This window comes from Crocuta crocuta, unplaced genomic scaffold (assembly GCF_008692635.1).
Source record: "Crocuta crocuta isolate KB4526 unplaced genomic scaffold, BGI_CrCroc_1.0 scaffold35, whole genome shotgun sequence".
Taxonomy (NCBI): Eukaryota; Metazoa; Chordata; class Mammalia; order Carnivora; family Hyaenidae; genus Crocuta; species Crocuta crocuta.
The window spans coordinates 3,593,678-3,616,017 of record NW_027530625.1 but is presented as its reverse complement, the minus strand read 5'-3'; the positions used below and the strand labels follow the sequence as shown (position 1 = coordinate 3,616,017).

Below are 22,340 nucleotides of genomic sequence, written 5' to 3'. Positions count from 1 at the left end.
CCATCCCCCCCCCATTCCTGCCCCTGGGAGCTTTTCCTTTTTAGGTTATCTTGGCTGGAGAAAAGCATTACTCCCCCCACGTCTTGTTTTCTCTAACTCCCCAAATGAAATTTCAACATATGTCCCCAGACATAATCCCCCTTAGGCTGCGGATAACCCTTCCCACAGACACGGTCTTCTGCCCGGGATTGCTGGCCCCAAAGTGTTTGCCCAAGAGACTAGGGCCGCTTCTGGAAGGTCTTTCACTCCCTTGGGCAAACAGCAAGTACCTTTGAAGGTGGATTTGGGCCCGGATCTGTTTACTCAAGACATTAGTCTCCTGCATAAGGAAAACCTGCACTCGCGTACAAACAGCAAATCCTTTTTGAATTAAAAAAATTTTCAATTAAAAAGCATTTGGGTTCGCAGAGCTGAGAACCCAGCTGAGCAGCTCCGGATCCTGGCGCCCTCTGGTGGACACAGGCCATCACAGCAGTCGTGCCTGGCGGTCTCTCCGCGAAAGAGATGTCACTGTCAGGGTCTCTCTTCGGGGCTTTCCGGGGGCCCAGGGACCGCGTGCCTCTGTCTGGGAGACCCTGCAGTCGAGGCATTGGGCCTCTCTAGCTACTGTGGGAGCGCCCCACCTTCCAAAAGCCTTTTGCCGTCGCAAGGGCATCATCCTGGTAAGTGGGACTTGCCGACCTTGGCTTCCAGCTGCACTGTGGAGGCAGTCGCTGAGCCCCAGCCTTGCTCCGGCAGAAAGGAGGCAGTCAAGCCCTCACCAGATCACAAAGGTGTGAGAACCACCAGACAGTTTGTGTGAAAGCACCCTGAGAATGAAAAAACCCGTCCTCCTGATGCATCAGAAGCAAGGTTGTTGACCAAAGCCACTGATGCCTAGGCCCCGGGCTGGGGTGGGATGGCTCCGGATCAAATGGGCCGGCCCGGCATCATCAGCGTTTTCCAGAGGCACCAGGAGACCTTACCGGGTAGGCTGTTGGAGAATCACTGCCTGTTTATCTTGACCAAACAGACACAGTCCCCGATTTACGATGTTTCGACTTAGATTTTTTGACTTTAAGAAGGTGCAAAAGTGATACACATTCAGTGGAAACCAGACCTCAGATTTTGAATTTTGGTATTTTCCCAGCCGGCGATGTGCCATACGAAACTGTCTACTGACACCTGGCAGCCATGCGACCACGGGGCTCAATGACAACCGAAACCTGACGGCCATGCTGTCCCTGTACAGCCATCCTGTTTGTCACTTTCAGTGTTGTACTCAACAAATTACAGGAGATTGTCAACATTTTATGGTAACAGGCTTTGCTTCTGCCTGACTGTGGGCTACTGTACGCGCTCTGGGAGGTTGGGGCAGGCCGGGCGAAGCCAGGACGTTCTGTAAGTGTATTAAATGCATTTTCAACTCACAATGTTTTCAGCTTACAATGGATTTATCGGGAGGAAACCCCCATGTAAGCTGAGGAAAATCTGCAGAGGGGAAAAAGGGCAAGTATCTCCCCTTCCTCCCTGGGTCCAGTAACGATCAAGTCAGAGGCTCCAGAGGAGAAAGGACAGATGGCATTATTTCTAGCGCCCGAGTAGTGCAGATATGGAAGCCGAGGCCGGGGAAGGACGAGACTTCCCAAAGGTCCAGAGGGAGCTGGAGCAGAGCTGGACGAGGCCTGCAGCGGCCCCCATGGATGGGTGCAGTGCTGGTGGGGTGCCCGGCGTCAGGCTGGCATCTGCACCCTCCTTTCACGCAGGCGCAACTCAGAGGTGGGGGCAGACAGACAGACGTGAACCAACGAGCCTGTGTAAGGGGGCACCGGGGTGGATCATGGAAGGGCGCATGGGGAACAGGCCTGGAGGGTCAGGCTGGGCCTCAGAGGCCCGGGCAGGTGGAGGGGAAGTGAAGGGGCCAAGGTTTAGGCCAAGAAGAAGTCTGGGTCAGGGGTGAGCTGACACTGAGGGGTGGGCCTCGGCAGTCACGGGGTGTCCCCGGGGCAGGCAGATGGGCCTGGCCCTGTCCGGACGGGAAGGCGCAGGAGGTTGTCAGTGGCCCTGCCCTCCCGCGCCCGTCCTGGCACCTGCTCTGGGTCGTCACAGCCCGGCCCCCACTCTGCGCATCGCCCACAGCTCCACCCCTGTCGGAGCGTCAGCGATGGGCGCCTCTACTCCTCACTCCAGGGCTTGAGTCCCTTCTGTCTCCCGACGCCTGGCTGCTGGAGCTCAGCCTCTGGGGGGGGTAGGAGCCCGTGCCCATGTGAGGAGCGGGCACAGAAGGGCCTCGCGCCCCCACAGGGCAGCTCGTCTGTGCAGCGGGGAGGCCCGTCCAGCCGGTTTGAATACATCCAGCCCTTCAAGCTCCTGAGGGACAGACGGAGGACCGGGCCCAAGGCTTGTGACACTCTGTGGTTTCATTTTTTCCCCCGTGGGAGTCCTTGCTCCGTACTTGGACTACGTGTGGTTCTACGAGATCTCTGAGAGAGCGGGTGAAGGCGGGGGAAGTGCTAGGGTCCCGACAAGCATGTGGACTTGCCTCACCCGGAGGGGGGCTGTCCGCGTGCAGCCTGAGGGCACGGGAGGGTGGGGGTACCAGGGCTTCTGCCTCCATTCTGTGCGGTTCTAGAACACCCTGGAGCTGGGGGCTCACGGCCGTGGCCCCTGTGGTCACTAACCAGGTGAGGGCCGTGGCAGGGGCGGCGTGCTCCGAGTCAGCGCGCTGGGGCCGAATCCTTGTGCCCCGTGAAGCCGGCATTGCTGTCTCTCCATCAAAGGTGAGCAAACAGGGGCTCTGAGAGGCTCAGCAGCCCTTACGGTGCCCCCAGGGCTTGGGGCGCTGCAGGGAGGCGCTTTTATCCACCACCACGGCCGGCAGGGGCGCTCTGGTCCCACAGCAACTGCACAGAGGGATTGGTGCGACTCCTGCAAGCCGCCCTTTCCGTTGGGTTCCTGGGCCCTGAGCCCCACCCAGGCCCCCTGCTGGTTTTCCTAAGTGCCGGTCTGAAGAGGGACCCGTCCAAATGCCCTGCTCCAGCAGGAGCCGGCTGTGTGGGCACCGCCCCCGGCACAGCAGCAGCCAGAGGGGCCCCGAAGCAGCTGCTGAACTCACGAATGCACAGCCTTCCACTGACCCAGCCCCTGCCTCTCTCCAGTCTGGGCGTCCAGACCCCTTTCATCCTCAGCACCCAGCCCTCCCCCCTTTCCTGCTCTAAGCCTGGGACTCCCAGGAGGGGACGGCAATGTCCCCTCACTGCCCTAAGCAGCCTGCCTCCCTGGGCTCGGTGCCAGGGGAGCCCCCACTCCCTCCCAAGGCACCCTCAGCTCACAATGCACCTTCCAGCTGGCCTGACGGAGGAGGAGGACCCCCAGAGACCCCCGGAGAGCAGAGTGCTGACTCCCATATCGCCGCCCATCATGCAGCCCCAGGCTCCCCCCTCTTCCGGGGTGAGGTTTGAACGGTTTCTGCTGAGACTTTTCCCCATCATGGCTCTTGGACCTCTCCTCCCCCCGCAGCCTAGCACTGAGTCCTAAATGGGCCAGGGCCCCATCACACCTTTGTGCCTTTCTGCACACTGTTCTCACCGGGACACTGTCTCCCGTGAATAGCTAAACCCTACTGTCCTTAAAGGCCCAGCTAAAGGGAACATGTTCCCTCCTCCCCTGGGGAGAATTCATCACAACCCCCCTGGGCCTCCACAGCACGTCCCTCGCCCCTCGGTGCCCGGGCAGGACGGGCCACGGTCATTTCTGTAGCTCCAGAGCCTTGTGGAGGATGTGGTCTGGAACAGGTGGGTGAGGGGCACAGGATGGGTGACGGAAGGGACAGAGCACTCTCCGGGAATAGCTCAATGCAAAGGAGAGAAGGCAGGCAGCTTAGGGACTATGTTCTCAGGCAGGTCAGAGGTCATCCTGATTTTCAGTCTTTTGTGGGAGCAGCAGTCAGTCCAGCTGTGGATTTTCCGAATGCCTACAGCCCTCTGAGCAGGATGGTGGGATGCACCCTGTCATGGGGTATTTAAGTCATGCATGTGAATCAGTCCTGAGCTTGGTGCTTGTCCACACCACCCCTGTGGATGCAAGATTATGAGTCTAAGTGTGATCTGTATTGGTAGCTCTATGCATACACTGTGTGCAAGCTGGAGGGTCACACGTTGGCCTGTGGGGTGTTTAAATGCCAACATTTCCCCGCCTTTATTAGACAAATAGGGGCTACGGCAACGCTGGGCATTCGTTTTTGTGACTGGAGGCTGCTTCCGTTCGAGAAGCATGTGCTTTCCAGTTTGCCGCACTCCCCACCTCTCCCTGTAGCTGCCCAGTGGCAAGTGCTGTGTTATCACTGTGGTTGGTTTTGTGAGTGTGTGCGGGGATGGGGAGAAGGAACAAGAAAGTGAAATAATTCTCGTAGCCATGACTATTCATAGTAGGAAAATGAAAGACTCGAAAGGCCGCGCAATTTTTAGGAAAATGGGGGGAAGAACATTTTGTGGTGGCATGAAGACTGTGGTGCAATTAACAAGGACACAGGTGTCTTACTGTCCCTGCCCCTCCCCACAGGGCTGGTGGCCTGGTGGGCGCCTCTGTGACCAGTCTGTCTGCCCTGCTGCGGACGGACGGATGGACTGAGCCTTTGTTGCTCAAAATGCCATCTGTGTCCGCAAGCAGCCATGGGGCATCCCCCTCCCTGGGCCAGCATGTCAGAGCTCACCAGCATCTTACCTAAAAAAGTGGATATTTGTATTTTCCCTCTCCCAGGCTATTTTTCCCCCTCCTGAGCTGTTTGTAGGAAGTATTTAAAACCACAGCACTTTCTGGCACTGGGAAAGGAGAGGGGGCCAGGTGGTGGCTCTGGGGAAGTGCTCTCCCTCCCTGTTCTGCCTGTACCTACATTACAGGTGACCTTCTCAGAGTTCAGTTGGGGGGGGGGGCGAGATTAAAACTTGGGGTATGAGAGTCCCCGAGCCACGGAGAGAAAAATCCTGTCATGAAGGCCTTGGCGGGAGACTCCTATTCCTCTTGACCTCAGTTTGCGTGCCCGAGTGTACACCTCACGGTGGCGACCTGGACAGGATTCTGTTCGCTCAACACCCGCTCCGCCTCAGCCTCACCTCCACGGGCTCAGCCTGCTTCTCTCACTTCCATGCTGAGCGCCCCGGGCCACTGTGGGAGCAGTGTGGGTGGCGGCTGCTGCGGGGGGACGCTGGTGGTGGTGGGGCACCACTGCCTGCGGAACCCAAGGGGCGGTGGGGGCCGGGGGCTCGGAGACTCTCAGAATTAGGAACTCTATTAATATAATCTAGCATATTAATATGCTGTAGAGAAAATATATGATCATCTCAATAGATGATTAAAAGACATTTATCAAAAGCCACCATCCATTCCTGATAAAAAACATTTAGAAAAATAGAAATAGACGGCTAATTCTTTAACAGGATTAAAAAAAATAAAAAGACACGTCTACACGGAGCAAGCCAAAGCGCGGCATTATGGGTTAATGTTGAAACTAGAAACTTCTATTAACACACAGGTAAGACGAGGAGGCCCGGCACCTGCGGGAGAAGGGACAGACCCAGGAAAGGGGGCTGCGTGGGCATTAGCGGGTGACAACTGCCTGCCAGGGACACCAATGGAAAGCAGCTGAAAGAGCAGAGAGAAAACAGGAGAAGCTGGTGAGAAGCCAGGAGCTTCCTGATACACAATGTCGGGAAATGCAATGTAAGAAGGAGCCGTTCACAAGAGCCACAGAAACATAAAGCACCTGGAATGACCGACGAAGCAGCAAGATCTCTCCATCTAAAGTGCCAGTCACTCCTCTGTCCATCTACGTAGTCCGTGTGGTTACAGTAAATGCTGCCAGAGCAGAGTTTTGGGAACTGCCCCTCCCCCTCCAAAAGATTCTTAAGCCGGAAGAATAATCATGTGAATATAATCAGGAAAATTTGGGGGTCATAAAGGGAGAACGCTATCCTGTATTAAAGCTTATTACAAAGCTGTAAGATTCAGAACAGTGTGGCAATAATATAAAAAGAACAGAGAGGGTCGCCTGGGGGGCTCAGTCGGTTAAGCGTCCGACTTTGGCTCAGGTCATGATCTCACAGTTCCTGGGTTCGAGCCCCACGTTGGGCTCTGTGCTGACAGCTCAGAGCCTGGAGCCTGCTTCAGGTTCTGTGTCTCCCTCTCTCTCTGACCCTCCCCTGCTCACGCTGTCTCTCTCTCTCAGAAATAAAAACATTAAGAATAGAGAAGAACAGAGGAAAAGAAAGGTCCACTGATCCACTTACATAGTGAAACAATATGAGAAAGACAGCACTTAAACTTCACTGAAGTGGGGGTGCCTGGGTCGCTCAGTCGGTTAAGCCTCTGACTCTTGATTTTGGCTCAGGTCACGATCTCGTAGTTGTGAGCTCGAGCCCTGCCAGCCCAGAGCCTGCTTAAGGTTCTTAAGATTCTGTCTTCCGTGGTCCCTTCTCCCCTGCTCTCATTCTGTCTTGCTCTCTCAAAAAAAAAAAAAAAAAAAAATCACTGAAGAAAGTAATCAGTGTTCAGAAAACCAGCTAACGCTATAGGAGAAAATAAAGCTGGTCCTAATTCTTCTAATAAATTTCAGATGGATTCAGTAGTTGAAAAGAACTTAGTATTTTAATATAGTAAGATATGAAGAAGTGGAAGAGAGTAGAACTGATTATTTTTATAACCTAACTATGACACAAAACCCAAAAGAAATAAAACGTTAAAGACAAAAGTGCCCATGAAAAAATGAAAACTATGATGCAGCAGAACACATCACTGACAAGAAAAACCATGAGTTAAAGTGTGTGTCTGAACATATGACTGAACGTTGCTATAAAGAACATGAGTTCTTGGGGCGCCTGGCTGGCTCAGGTCGTGATCTCCCCGTTCTGTGAGTTTGAGCCTCGTGTCAGGCTCTGTGCTGACAGCTCAGAGCCTGGAGCCTGCTTCGGATTCTGTCTCCCCCTCTCTTTCTGTCCCTTCCCTGCTTGTACTCTCTCTCTGCTTCAAAAATAAACACTAAAAAATATTTTTAAAAAAAGAACATGAATTCCTTGGTTTTAAATTTTATTTTAGAGAGAAAGAGAGGGAGAACGGCAGAGGAAGAGTGAGAAACTCCCAAGCAGGCTCCCCGCAGAGCCTGACATGGGGCTTAATCCCACAACCCTGGGATCATGACCTGAGCTGAAATAAAAAAATCAGATGCTCAACTGACTGAGCCACCCAGGTGCCCCAAGAGCATAAAGAATTCTTAAAAACAAATGTAAAAAAATTAAGCCAACAGAAAAACTGGGCAGGGGGCACAAACAGAAGAGATTCACAAAATAACCACAAATAGGCAATAACCGTGTGAAAGAATGTTCACCTTTAAATACTGGTATGCCCAGAGAATGTTCACGTTCTCTACTGGTAGTTATAGAATGTGTGTGTGGGCCCCCCCCTTATACACTACGGGGTGGAGTAGGGAGGTCTCAAAGCGCACACCCTTCTGGAATACAAAACGGTAATATATATTCCTCTAAAGAAAGACCCAGGGGAGCAAAGACACACGTACAAAGAAATATACTGCGGCAGCGTAAGAGTGAATAATTGGAAACAACTCAAAAGTCAATCAGTAGTGGACTGCTTAAATACATTACGGCATAATCATAAAAGGGAACCACATGTAGTCATTAAAAAGAACGAGGCAGGTCTGTGCAGAATGATCTGGAAGGTTGCGCCGAGTGCAAAGCCAGGTACCAAGGATTACGCACAGTGCAAGGCGACTAATTTGTGTGCGTGCATGTCCACCTTTTACTTTAGGTGTGTCTGTGAGGTCTATGGTTTTATAAACATGTACAACCTTAGAACTCAAGGGAAGCACTCTAAATATTAAAAACCGGATTCTGATTGGCAGGGTAGCCGCTTAAAATGATAAGCTGTCCGGGAGACTCGCTACAACCGGCAGGAGGGAGCTACTTGCGTCTGTGGCGTCAAACTGGTTCTTAAGCTTTGTGGTCAGACTCCTGAGGAGTCTATGAAGTGACGGTCCCCGAGCTACTTCCCATATTTCAAAAGAAGCCGAACACTTCTTGTGAGCCTTCAGAAAGGCCAACCATTAAGCTAATTTATTGGGTTTCTTTGTTTGGGGCTGGCATTATCTCAACTCCGTGTGTAAGAATTTGGGTGGCGGCTCTGTGCAATAATGAAAAAGGAGAGAAGGCCAGGCTAACTTCTATTTATTTAACTCACTTTTATTAATAAGTAAACCAGGAAAAATTTCTTTCCCAAAATATATCGGCTTCCTCCCTGAAAAATAAGAAGATTCTGGGTGGTGAAAACCTGACATCTAGAAAGACGGTGGCTGATTTCCTGTTGCAGTTTCAGACCCGACCACTAGATGGTGCAAAGGGACCAGAGATTTTGCAACCTCTCCCTCCACGAAATTCTTTACCGTTAATAAGCACAATGAAAGCTTTCCAAAAGTGGAAAGAATGAACAATTGTGCTGGGACACGAACATTTTGCTTGTATAAAATTGGGACTCTGCCATTTCATTACCGATACAAAAATCTCCTGCCTTGCTTTCTTCCATATGCCGGTCCCAAACCTACTCTCATCTATTTGTAGGGGTCTGTAGAAGCCCGTGCAAGGTGGATGCCCAAAAGTTGAATTCAAAAATTCTTTTTACCTTGCGCTGCCACGTGTGTTTCCATTAATTTCACCTCAACGTCGTGACGTAAATGCTAGTGGAATCGGCCCCAAGCTAAATAAGCAATAAGCCCCATTTTTCAACACACAAACACATAAAGATGTCAGCTCAAACTGTTTACTAATTAACACTTAAAAAGACACAAATTAGATATGCGTGGCTAAGAGCAATTATAATCAAGACGAATTTCTCTAGTCATTTGGGAACTGAGAAAAATGCCTAATTGCTGGAACCAATGTTTTAAAAACTGAAATCACGCCAGTTAGCAAATATGTTCATTTAAAGAACATTCCACGTGACTACACTCTTGAGGATTGACTACAAACATGAGAACAAGGAAAATATTTAGGTGTAAAATTAAAATTTTAAGCTCCCTTAGATTTATAACTTCTTCATTAAATACGTCTGCAAACAGCAGCCCATAAAAACCTGTAGCAATTAAGTGGTTAAATGAACTGCCTCCCTTGTCAATTTTAAGGGAGTGATTAATATTAGACCGTCCCTTTACTAATTAGACTCTCCCGTGTCTTTCAGCTCTAAAGTCGGGTGAAAATGGAGGCTGTGTGCCCTACAAGGAAGCACGGGGGCTGATAAAGCTTCCCAAGCCTTGTGCTGAATTCTCAGCGTGGCGCCCACTGGAGGGAGGGCGAGCCTCGGGCTTCCTGTGGGAGGTGGGCGGGGGCTGGGGCCACTTCATCACGGGGACTGCTGGCTCCTAGTTTTAAAAGGCTTGCAGGCTGTTATGCATGCGGCGTGAAATCCACAACCGAGGCCGCTGTCTCTTGGCCATCGCTCCTGGAGATGAGGACTGCAGGGGCGACACGGGACGGCCAGGGCCGCAGGGCAGGTGGGGCGGTGGGTGGGGGGGAAGGACACACGTAATGGTAAGGGGAACAGAGACACCGGGATTATTTTAGGGGCTGCTGCCTGGACTGTGGAGCTGGAGCGCTTCCCCCGGCTGTGATGGGGATCCATCAGATGGCGAAGTGGGTCAACTGCTTACAAGGGACATAAAGAGTGGCAGACACGGAGAATATTTATATGCCCATCTTCTCAGAGAGAAGATGCTTCATCACAGGGACTGGATGCGAAATTACACTTTTCCTGACTCTTGAACAGAGACAACCTTTCGCCCCGGCAGCGGGCAGGACAGTAAGGGTTTTGATGGGTCACGGTCCCCGGGGGCCACCACCACTGCCGAGCCCCATAGGGGAGGGGCCCGGGCCAGAGAACCTTCCCATCGCTCCCAGCCATCACCTCCCATGGCTGAGGGGAGAGGAGCAAACACTCACTTTCTCATGCCTCGGACTAACTTACATGGCAGAGGCCCTGCTCCGAGCCGGGGACGGAGGTGGACGGCAGAGAATATGCCTGCTGGATGACAGGCTGGGCAGGAAGGAGGCTGGTGTCACCATGGGGCACCAGGAGAATTTCTTTAGGAACCACAGCCTCGTCCACGGTCAACACCCACAGCTGAGAGTGGCTCTGAGTCGTGCAAGGCTTCGTGTTTGTGAAGAAATCCCCCTCCCCCCAGAGCTACTCGATGGCGTCTACACAGATTTTAATCACGACCTTAAACATGACCATCCTTGGGGGTCTTTCAGGAAACTTAACCAAGTGCTGCATACACCACGGCTATTGGGGAAGTTGCTATGGATGCGGGNCGGGGGGGGGGGGGGGGGTCAGGAGGCCTGAGGAGGAGAAGCCAGGGGACTTGGCCAGAGTCATGTCTACAAGGAAGATCTGGCATGTACCCCAGGTACCCACACTCGGAAACTGTCCTCTCCACCTGCCATGTTGCCTCCACCGTCTACACAGTCCACATACATCCCTGCAAACACCTGGTATCTATTTGCCCACCAAGGCGGCGGGTGGTCCACACTGCTAGCTGCACTGCCAGGTGGGCCTCATCCGTCTTCCTGTTGGCAGTGCCCAGTGTCACACTCTCCCTGAAGCTGGCCTGATGGGTGGGGGCAGTGCACTGCCCACTCACAACTGGGGTGACACCTGGTCTCTCTCCATCTCTCACTGGGGCGATTCTCAGGTGTGCAAGCCAGGCTACACTGCGGGCCCCTGCTGTGGGGTGGTCCCTTAGGTGCCTAACCACCCAGCTCAAGGCTGACAGGGTGAGGGGTTCCTTCATGGAGTGAACTATCCCTGTGGCCAAATGATGGCGACAGGGCACAGGCTTACACCCAGAAACACCCCCCCAGGCGGAGCAGGGTATGTAAAATTAAAGTTGGCAGGAAAGCAGACCCGCCCCGGTTCTGGACAGACGGGACGATGTGTTGCTGTCAGGGACTGCACTTGAACTTCCTTTACGGCTGGGAGCGTCAAGCTCAGGTTTCTGCTGTAAACGCAGGCTGTGGAGAGCAAAGGACGGAACCACATGCCCAGCACAGAGCAGCCTCCGTGGATGCTGGCCTCTCCCTGCTGCTCACGAACCCAAAGGATCGAGGAGGTGTTCAGGATGGGCAGAGGGAGGCGGCTCCGGTCCAGTGTCTGCCCCGAACCCAACGGGTGTCTCCTGCTTTTTCGTGAGGAAGGGGTTTGGCTTACAAAAGTATGACAAAATAACACAATGAGCAAAGCCAAGTCCTCTGCCGGGCAGCCCCCAGGGCCAGCCAGACCTGCCAGGAATGGAGAGCTGCCACATCATCCTGACCAAAGGGACACCCAGCGACGCAGGCCCAGCTCTGGAGCCGAGAGCCGCTCTCCGTGGCCTCGGACTCCGTGAGCTGTGCTGAGTTCAGTGGCGAAAAGGAGCAAGTTCATGATTGTTTCTGGAGAGGATTCCCTGCTGCTGTTGCCGAAGCAGCCGCCCGTTCACCAGAGTGTGGTATCAACATACTAACCACCGTGAAATGCGCGCGGATGGCCCGGTGAGGAACTCCTAAATCCTCAGATTAAATGAAAAAACTGCGGCATTCTTGACTATGGAGGTATTTGTGACGGTTTTACACCGTTTAACATTTCCAACCTCCCCTGTTCCCCCCCATTTTAACTCCACTTTAATTTCCTTCAACACAGAACACAGACGAGTATTTCTAGTCCATCTAAACTTAAATAAGAAATCAAGCTCGGTCACCAGGTCACCAGGACGTCACCTCTCAGCCTATCTAGCGGCAGAGCGGTGCATCGTGCGGACTCGGGACGGATTTCCACTGCTCGCCCCCCTTCTGTCGACGGTCATAAGGGACAGTAATAATGAGCGTGACCGAGACCGTGGCGGCAGCATGCCCGGCACTGTGCTAAGCCCTGTACACGGCGTCTCGGTCAAACCCCGTAAGTTCTGTGAGTGAGGATTTTTACTACTCTCCCAATTTACTGGGGAGAAACTGGAGGTCCAGAACGGTAAGTGGCCTTGCTGAGATCCGAGCCCCGGGCGGCCAAGTCCAGAACTCTTCTTCCCCCACTGGCCTCTGCTCAGAGCGCCTGACATCAAGACAACACCTTCTAACACAACACACTTTTGGGTCGGGTTTTCATCCTCAGCATGAGATTTCAGGTTTCTGGTGGTTTCTGCCCCCTGCACGGAGCCTTACACGGGCCTCGCCTACTTCACCCCGTCCGGGTGACGCGCAGGCCCACCAGGCTCGGCTCGACCGGCCTCCCTTGTTCCGTTGTCGCCATCAGCCCCTTCAAGGGATGGGGAGCCACTGACTTTAAGTCGTAAGCGGCAGGGTCTCGGGTATGACCGCTGGGTCTCAAGCTTCGGCAAGACCCTTCACCTGCAGAGTCTCAGTTTCTGCCCCCCGACACCCACCTGGTCCGCTGGGGTGGGGCCCGGTGGAAATGCAGGTAGAGCCCTGAGCTGAACGCGAGCACAGAGCAGGTGCTGAGATAAACGGGGCCATGGCTGCGGCCCAGGAGGCCCGACGCGGGAGAAAACACGGCACCGCATTCAGACGGCGGCCTCCTCGGTCCGGCGTGCACCGCCTCGGAGCCCTCAACCCGCGGTCCGCGCCCTTGTATCTGCATATATTCACAAAGTGTTCCTGAAACCCCTAGGACGTGCCTTCTCCTGTCATCCCAGCTTCACACGGGGGGGAGGGGTCTGTGCCACCTTGTCTGTGCTAAAGGACACAGGCCGTGCCCCCGCTTTACTCCTGCAGCCAGAGCGAGCCACCTTGAAAGGCCTCTGCACAGGCTCGCGGGAGCCACCCCACGCAGGGGCCCAGGTGAAGGCAGTTTGAGCAGGCGGCGGGCGGAACCATCTAGGTGCCTTGCTTCTGAGAAGGGTGTGCATGGAGCCCCGTGTGTATGTATCCCCAGTGTGGCGGCAGCCACTCTTTTCCCCAAGTTTGCTGCCCAGCACCTGCCCCTCCCCCAATCTAGAGATGACAATCAGGTCGGTTTCTATGATTTACCGAAAAATCAAAGACAAAGGGGACTTTTTTGTCTTGTTTTGCCATGACAGCTTTAGAAATTTGTTGTACTACATTGATTCAATTTTCCTTGATTTCAGCCATCTTTCAATAATGCAACCTGCATCTGCTAGCTGGGCATCCAGAGAAAACCCCAAGGAACTGAGAGTATTGAAATGGTTCTACCATTTCCATCTTGGAGACAAATGTTCCTCTCAGAGGAGAGCCGGGTGCAAGCATGTGACTCTGCCTAACAACCGTCTACACGTAAGAGACGGCATGCACGCACACACACGCACACGCACGCCACACATGCACACACTCCAGGGCGTACGCACACGCTCCGGGGTTCTCTCTCTCTCTCAGACCGGCGGGTCAGACCCCTCTCTTTCCTCAGAGTGTCACATGTGCTGGGGTCTTGGCTTTCTTTCTTTTTTGTTAGGAAAACATCCACACCACGTGGAACTGGGCTGCCGAACGGGGCCTGGCTTATCGGGCACGACGGAACGCGTCCTGATCCTTGCTCTGAGCCCGGAGGAGACTCTGCGGGTGTTCCCCCAATGGGCAGGAGGGGGAGAGACAAAGGAGACTCCGGGCCTCCACCCCAACCTCCACCTTTTGAAATGGGGGTGTTTGAAAACACTGCAGCAGAACTGTTTTATCTGTCACGTAAAACCTTCCGGCTTAGGGACCACAAGGAGGTGGCAGTCATATTTGACTTGAAGCAATAAACACATTAAAAGTGAATATTTTNAACCCGCCCCCCCCACCCCCATCCTGGGACCGCAGACCCAGGTCCCACCTGCCCCTACACTGGGGAGCTTGCTTACCTCTTTTTCAATTTCTGCCAGAGATTTGATGGTGATTCCCAAGAGATCAAAGGGCTGCATCTGCAAACACAGATCAAGTCACCCTTTTAAATGGCTGGAAAATGCTGTTTCACATTCACTTTTATGCACGACGACGGTGACACCTCAAACCCCCCTCTGCGCTCTGGCGTTTCCCCACCAGGACTTTAGTGGTCACGGGGTACGGGGACGAGCAACAGGAACACACATTCTAGAAAACCTGGCCGACAACAGGGCTGGCCCCTGCTGTTGGGGACCCCTGCCTGGTGAGCTGCTAGCAGTGCTCAGGAAGGTCACAGCCCTCCTGAAAGACAGTGACCGGCACTGGTAACTTCTGCCTCGTTTCTCCCTGCCTGTTTGCTCCTTCCGCAGCTGGGGGGGCCAGAGGAGCTCCATCTATACGGTGGGATGGGGCTGAGGAATTCCTAGGAGGTAGGACAGTCCCTTTCTTGTCCAGGACTCCTTGCCATCCAGGGAAGGAGCTGCAGGCAGTTCTAGGTCTCTGGAAATGGAAAGGGAATGAGGCACCTGCCCATCAATTCTCATCTGAGAAATCAGTGGTGGTGAAAACTGGGAACACTGCATTTTAATGGATGTTTCTAGAAGTCCATGAAGATGGGAGCTTTTTCTGAAGACACTGGCTTTTCAACAGACGGCATGAAAAATCCAATGCACGTGGTGACAAGAGTCAGGTGGAGGCCTGGGGAAGCCTGGGCTGAATGCACATGACAGGGGGTCAGGTCTCTGGGGCCCCTGCTCTGAGTCCCCTCTGGGCACACTGGCATTCTGTATTCCCGAGGGGCCGGCGACCAGCAAGTGAAACGGGAGTCTCGGACAAAACCCCAGGCCTTCGGGGTTCTGGACCACGGCCCAGCAGTGGCGCTTCCTCTCCTGCTCGGAGCAGCGTGGAGGGGTCCTCCTGGCTGGGCGCCAGGGGTGGGGAGAGCCGGTTAAAAGAGAGGAGCACAGGAGGTGCGCAGCAGCGGCCGGCCCAGGCCACCAGGCCTCGGGGACTTGCTGAGTCGGCAGCGCCGGGCGGCTGCGAGCTTGGGAGGGTGATCTTGGGACAGGGCCACCGAGTTCAGCACGGCTCCCGGGGCCGCACTGCCGGAAGCCACGGAACAGCCTGGCCGTCTCCCGCTGCCAGCCCGGGGGGCCAGAGCGGGGCTGCTTGCCCGCCATCCAGCAGAGTCCAGCTGTTGCATCATTGGGCTCAAACTGCCCCACTAAACTTTCCCGACTGGAGCTGGTGCGCAGGACAGAACAGCCCCTCGGAGGGAGCAGGCGGGAGAGGCGCCAGCGTCGCCATGGCAACGCGGCCAAGTGGCGTCGGCTGAAGTTACTCATGCTCCGCATGTCACGTCACGAGCATTTTTCAAGATTAAGCTGCTTACCAGAAGGGTTCAGAGGAGGCCTATTATATTTCATGAAAATGGAAACGACAGAGCAGGTCAAATCGCAAGCCGGGTGGTTTTAAGCTGGATCCAAGAAATACACTGGAGGATTTTTTAGCTGGTGCCCAAACTGGGGCCCTCGTACTTCTTAGCCACTCAAAGCAAACTTCTGCAAAAAGGATTTAAAACCCCGAAACAAGTCTATCGAGCCTGCATGGACCAGGACTGGACCGTACAGTTGGGGGAGGGGCTCTGCACCGAGGTGGGGGGGGGCACCATCGGACAGGGTCCCGGGAGTGCCAGGTGGGGTGGGCTCCTCCCACAGCCTGGGATCGCCTGCAAGCCCAGCCAGCCCCCTCAGGTCCCCTGTCATCAGTGATAGCTCAGGGGCCCCGGCCGGTTGGCACGGATCATGGGGTCCCTGAGGGCCCTCAGCGAGCGGGACCCCACAGCTGCGGGCACACACACTGGCCCGCCCGCACTGCCACTCGGAGGCCTCCCTCCAATTCAGAGCGGAGAGTGTGGTTGTCACAGAATCCGGCAACGACGATGAAAAGACTAGGCAGCCGTCTTTCTGCAAGATGTCATGGTTAAATAAAAGAGAACAAAAATTAAGAAGCTGAACTAGGGGGCATGTGGGCGGCTCAGTCGGTTAAGCATCTGACTTTAGCTCAGGTCAAGATCTCACGGTTCGTGAGTTTAAGTCCCACATCGGGCTCTGTGCTGTCCTGACCTTCGGACCCTCTGTCCCCCCTTCTCTCAAAAATAAACATTTTAAAAAATTTGTGACGTTGAACTTGGAAACCAAGAACATTCACAACTAGCCCAATTTATGGTCACATTTGGGGGGGGAGAAAAGGCTCGTCACGGTCAAATCTGGGTTTGTCCGATAGTCTGTCTTGCTCTCTCCCCGCTCTCAGGCCTGCTCTCCCCTCACTCCTTGAGCACCTGCTGTGTGCAGCGTTAGTTGAAGGGGCCCAGAGAGGAAGCTGGGACAACGTGAGGGAGGGCGAGGGTGTGAGGCCCGCGAGGAAGGGCCTGCGTGATAAGCAGAGGGAGCGTGGGCTGGGGGCGGAAGGGCGGTCACGCACAATACTTACACTTTCTGGAACACAAGAAAACTTCTCTGAAATCATAAAAGGCACACCATCCATCGCTGTAAAAGAAGAGAGGAAATGGCATTGCAGACACCATGATGCGCAGGGACTTGAGATGCTGACAAAGTGCAGGCCGACACGGGCTCAGGTACCACCCTGCGCCCAGGACACACGCCCGGGGGGGGGGACGGCCAACGCCTCGCACGTCCCCGGAGCACCACACGGAAGTGCAGACCAGAGCTGTGGGGGCAGAGAAGGGTCTAGAGGCCACCTGGGAGTCAGACCTCCCATCTGTAAGCAGCACCCAGGGGTGGCTAGTGGCAGGAACAGAGGCACAGGCAGGCGGGGAGGGGACAGAGGTGGCAGCGGGTGCGTTTGTGGGACATTCTCTCAGCTGAGAGTGACCCCACACCCCAGGCTGCCGGGCCCACGGGAAAGGTCTAGGTTGGAGGAAAAGAGTGACTTTGGAGTCAGAAAGACTAGCTTCGAATCCTGCCTGTGGGTTTCGGGGAGCTTAAGTTACATTTAAGAGGAGGGTGGTGGGCCCGCCAGGAGGGGGGGCGTGTGCGGCGCGGCCACCGTGGTTCAGCTCCGTGCCCTGGGTCTGGGCTTCTCGGGGACCTGAGGCGCCAGTCTGCTTGCCTTCTTGGGACAGAACGGGAAGGGGTCCCCCGCAAATGGAACACACCGGGGTCCGTGGTGCGGTTCCCTCCCCACGGCCCTGCCTGCAAAGGTCCTGTGGCTGAGGACATGGAGAAGGTGCGGGGAGTGCGTTCCCTGGGTCTACACGGGGTTTCCTGGCACACAGGGGGCAATTTCTCTCAGCCATAAGGGAGAAGAGTCACAGAGGCAGAGAGAAAAGCAGGAAGAAAATGGGGAAGTCTGGGACAAAGTCGGCGAGGTCTGAGCAGCACGAGGAGCCGCACGGCTCAGTCTACGCTACGTGCGGAGTTTATTTCAGGAAGAAAAGAACGAAGCCTTCTCTGGGAAGTCGGAGAAAGGAGACAGCACAGCTGGCCTGGCTGCCACACCTCCTCCAGGAGCCTCCTTTCTTTCTAAGGCTGCTGTCCAAGGCCTGCCCCCTGGTCCCCCCTCCCCCGCCCCAGACAGAGACATCCATGGTTCGGGGTTGGGGGGGCCTTCTCCCACTGTGGGCCCTGCATGCTGGGGCTGCTTGGAGGAGCTCTGGCTAAGGGCCAGGAACAGTGTGACACTTCCCTGGAAAGGGGTGACAAGAAGCCCACAGTAATCTTCCACAGTACGTCACACATTCAGACGTGACAGGTGACATCGGGGCACATAGGCACGCATGCTCATGTACAGTCGGGAAAATCCATCCGTGGACAGATGACCCTTGAAAGGCCATGTGCTTTCTAGAGAGGGGACAGGATGGGGTCCCACCCAAGATCCAAGAAGGCGCCATGATCCTCACCCAGCAATTGCCACCATCTTCCCAACTCCGGCTGTGAGCCAAGGTTCATCCCCCACAGCTCTCTGACCTCTAGCGCTCTGCTGCCTTCCCAGTGCCATGGAGATGGGTGGGCACTTGCCATCTTGTCACAGACTGGGTCCTGCTGAGGGCACAGGGGTAGCAAGCAGTGACTCAAGTCCTCTGGCCCTTCCATTAGGTACAAATGGAATTTTTGAGAACACGTCTGCCTCTTCCAGACCAGGACCTTTCATCATCAAGGTTTTGATGACCATGATCATGCTCTCCCTAAGTCTCTGATGCCCCGCCCCTGCCCCCGCCCCGCCGCAGCTCCTCCTGATCAGACTTGGGCCAGGGAGTGGGCGTGTGCGAGAAAGTTCAGTCAGACCTGCTCCTTCCCAGGCCTCCCTGCTCACTGGCCATGCCTCACCCTGATTCTGGCCATCCCAAGTCAAGGTGAAAGCCACAGTCTACTTTGCCTCTCCTTTAAATTCCCCAAGCCCTCTGCTGTCCCCCACCAGGGCCACGTCACACTGCTTTCTGTACACACATCTGCACGCACACACCGGTTTCCATTTCTTTCCACCTGTTAGGCAGCAGGGCCCACGGCCGTGCGCCCTCTGCTCGCCCTCCACGCCCCCTGCAGAAGCACACTGGCCCGTCTGGTTAGTGGTCACGGTGAGCCCGCCTGCAGCACACATCCCCAGGCCGAGAAGCCCTGATAGTGCACTCCCTGGGCTTTCTGTTCTAAAGACCATATTAGCATATGGGGGGCGGGGGAGCAGGCGAAGACTCCCCCTCACTGATGACAGTGCCTGCCATCTTAAGGCCTGTGCATTCTGAAGAGGAGACGGGGTGACCTGCAATGGCTTGATCACCCCCGGAAACAAGAGGCCTGGGGAGCAGTGGGAGCAGGGTCGAGGCAGGGAGGTCCCAAGCTGGAAGCTGCATCGGCTCCCCAAATGGGAGGATTCCCAAGGTGAGGGTCCTCACTGGCATGTAAGGGCCTGCGAGCCCATCACAGAATGCCCTCTCCCCTCCCCTCTCTCATGTCGGCCCCTGGCCGCCTTTCTGAGCATCCCCCACAAAGCAAGCCTTCCCAGAGGCGCTCCCCCTCCTCCAGGGGGGACCTGGCCAGGGCCACATCTCCTCTTCTGGCAGTCCACGTGTGAGTCCCCTCTGCATCCCCGCATCTCTAGCACAGGGCAGGACCAGAGGGGCTGGGTGGTTGGTCCCACAGCGCAGCCCCGTGGGTAGGGGCTCCGGCCCAGGGTACCTAGCTAAGCCCCTGGGGGTTTCGTGAGCTGCTGACTTCCATCCACCCTGCTGGCTGGAGGGGATGAAAGCTACAAGTTTCTGGAAAAGTCCGGGGATCACCTCTAGGAACTAGGAAGATTTAAGCAGGGAGGAAGAGTATTTGGGGTTTTAAAAAAATTTTAGCACATTAGTAAAAATTCAGTAAATTTCGCTGAGGCGAAATTCACATAATATAAAATTAATCATTTTAGAGGTAACAATCAGCGGCATCTGGTCCATTCACGATGTTGAGCAGCCACCACCTGTCCCTTGTTCCAAAGCATGCCCCCCCAGAGTTACCCCCCAAGCACTCAGCACTTTCCCTCGACTCCCCCCAGGAGTGTGTTCTTATCTCTCCTTCCAACAGATGGTCATGTCTTTGAAAAGAAAGATCAAGAAAGAGAAGACTGGCTTTCTGGACCATGTTGGCCTGGCCCCCTGGAATGTCGTGTTCCTGCCTTGCGGTTTAGGATGACGGAGGGAAGGGCAGGTACACTCGCACACACGTGCACACACATGGCATTTCCAAAAGGCCCTGTCTCGGCATCTGAGACGGACTAGAGGACGTGGGTAGGTCTCTGAGCTGCCCGGAGGGGAGTTTCTTTCAGAGGAGCCTCCTGTTCACCCTTAGGCCCTTCCCCCCCCCAGCCCTTCCCCAGGTGAAGACCTTACTCCCAGACCTGGAGAATGGGGGGATTTGTTGGGGCCAACGGCCAGGCCCCCACGTGAATATCAAGGTGTTTGATGAAGGCACAGCTTCTGTTCCTCAATTAGACTCAAAGGCAATGTCTTCACAGAGCCCATTTCTTGAGGAGGCTGAAGGCAGAAGACCGAAAGCGACATCTTTATGGGGCCACACTGAAGGCAGCCCTTATGGAGAGAAGAAAGGGAAGAAGCACCCCAAGACTGTGTGAGAAGAGGCAGCAGAGGAGATGGTGGAAAGGACCACTTAGACCCAGTCCGACCACCACAGGGAGCTGCCTGGTGAAGGGAGAGAGATGGGAACTTTGGAATAAATTTCCACTTTAGAGTTCATGATAGAAAGACGGGCACAGCCGGATGCCTCTCATGTTCTAGAAAACAGACCTTAACAGGCTTGGAGGAAAAAGAAAGCAAGTTGATAGGATCCTATGGCCTGAAGCTCCTGGATGGAACTGGTGAGAAGAACAGGATGGCTTCCCCAGGAGCCCCTTAAAAGGGGAGCCAGTAAAACTTTGCTAAACAGTCTGCCAGCCAAATCGCATTTATTTAAAAAATCTAGTATATCAAAGATTAGAGTAGACTAGAAGAATGTGGGTTTTAGCAAAGTATTTGGCAAAATTTCTCACGTTACCTGTGTGGACAAGACAGATAATATGGCCGGACAATGTTAAGGGGAGGAGAATCCATAGCTACCTGGACTAGATGCTCAAGAAGCTGATTAATAGACTGATGTTGACCTCAACTGACCTCTCTGGAGGGTACCCAGGGAGTTATCAATTAGTTCAGTGAAGACATGCATAGTGGGCTTACCTAGGTTGTGGCTGATGGGGAGGTCTGGGAGAAGAGTCTATAAACTGGATAACAGAGAGAAATCCAATAAAGATCTCAAAAAATTGGGATCCTGGGGTAAATTTAACAATGGAATTCACTAAATGCTAGTAAGTCCTGTACTTTAGGTCTAAAAAACCGACTCGATTAGATGGGATGAAAGATGTGGAATAACAACAGAAGATATGAAAAGAGACTTATTTGTGGCTGAACAAGTCAGTGATGTGATCTGATATTTAACTAGGCGGGAGGGGTGCCATAGTGAGTTACGCTGTGACCGTCCTGGCGCCGGGTGAGGGAGCCGCCATCTTGGTCTGCTCTGGGCTTGAGTGTGAGTTCAGTGTGAGGACCCATCTCTCAGAGGGCCCTCCCAGGTGGCCTACAAGGCATCCCAGGATGGTGAGGGCCCTGAAGTCAGACCACATGAGGAGAGGGAAGGAAACCACCAGGCCTGATGCTCCAGGAAGGCATCATCCTGTCCACTGTTGTTCGCCATCTAGAACCCAGCGCTGTGCCAGCACAGGGGAAGTGCAGAAAGATGGGGCTCCTGGTCCAAAGATGAAGGTGATAGTAATCAAATGTCTGCACATATTTTCAGAGCTGCCGCAGGGCGAGGGCTAGAGGGGCGGGGTGTGGATGGAAGGAAGGAACAGCAGAGCTGGTGACCAGGGTCCAGGCAGAGGCTGGTGCTGGGGGGCGAGGGAGGGACGTCGTGTGTTGGGTAGAAAGCTGATCTGTGGGACTGCTGAATCCCCTTCTAATTCCATAACATCCATTTCTACTCTTTATCTGGGCAGCCATTCCACATTTTAAAATATCTAGAGATTTGCCAAACATAATTCTTAAAATCAATGGCACACATTTTTCATGTGTTCCGAAAGAGTGTTCATAAATCATCTCCATCCTGGCTTCTCATGGGGGAGCCGCGTTAACTTCCTTCCTTTCTCCCCTCGCTGAAGCCAGTGTTTTGTCTTCACTTTTCTTTAGTGCTCAGAGACTGTGACACTCGTTCAGCCTATTGCTGAATCTACTCCGAGAGACCCACGCGGGGCAGCTGGAGGGGGAGCTGTGAGCGAGGGGTCCCTGCTCTCACTCCATTCCGGTCGGGGAATATCTTCATCTCCCCCGCTGCCCTCCCAGGCAGCTGGGGTCTGTGTGTGTGGGTCTCACACTGACACCGCCTGGCTGGTCCATGGTCACAACCCAGAAGCAGGGACAGCGCCTGTCCTTTCCTTGCTGGCACCAAAGGGGGCATTCCTGGGGCACACGGCAGTCCCCTCGGCTTGGGGACATGACGAAGCCCCCTCCCCCACCCACTGCCAAACCTTAGAGGCAACAGAACTGCTCCCCAGGCCCAGCTCTACAAACGAGGCCAGAGGACAGAAACCGCACACCTGCTGGCTGCACACTAGTTGGTGAACCCGTAGCAACGGGATCGCTTACAAGTTGTACTCAAGGAAGCCGCGGAGGGCCTGGCGGCTCAGTCGGCTGAGCATCTGACGTGGGCTCAGGCCATGATCTTGCGGTTCATGAGTTTGAGCCCTGCATCGGGCCCTGCACGGACGCGTGCTCCGGATCCCGTCTTCTCCCCACCTCTCTCTTAAAAATAAACAATTAAAAATTAAAAAGAAAAAAAAGGAATCCAAGGCGCTCAGGGCAGGCAGGAGCCTGGAGTCGAGCACAGTCCAGCTGACGGT

The 22,340-nt window shown here is 54.5% G+C and overlaps 1 protein-coding gene across 3 annotated transcripts in view; it reads right to left on the bottom strand.

The window, feature by feature from the left end:
- Window positions 1-22,340, bottom strand: part of MVB12B (multivesicular body subunit 12B) — a 274,057-nt gene that overhangs the window by 7,245 nt on the left and 244,472 nt on the right. For all 3 annotated transcript variants that reach the window (XM_077768243.1, XM_077768244.1, XM_077768242.1), the window contains 2 exons: window positions 16,392-16,447; window positions 13,880-13,939 (listed from right to left, as the gene is read on the bottom strand). In XM_077768243.1, the coding sequence (XP_077624369.1) occupies window positions 13,880-13,939; window positions 16,392-16,447 (116 nt within the window). The remainder of the gene's footprint in view (window positions 1-13,879; window positions 13,940-16,391; window positions 16,448-22,340) is intronic.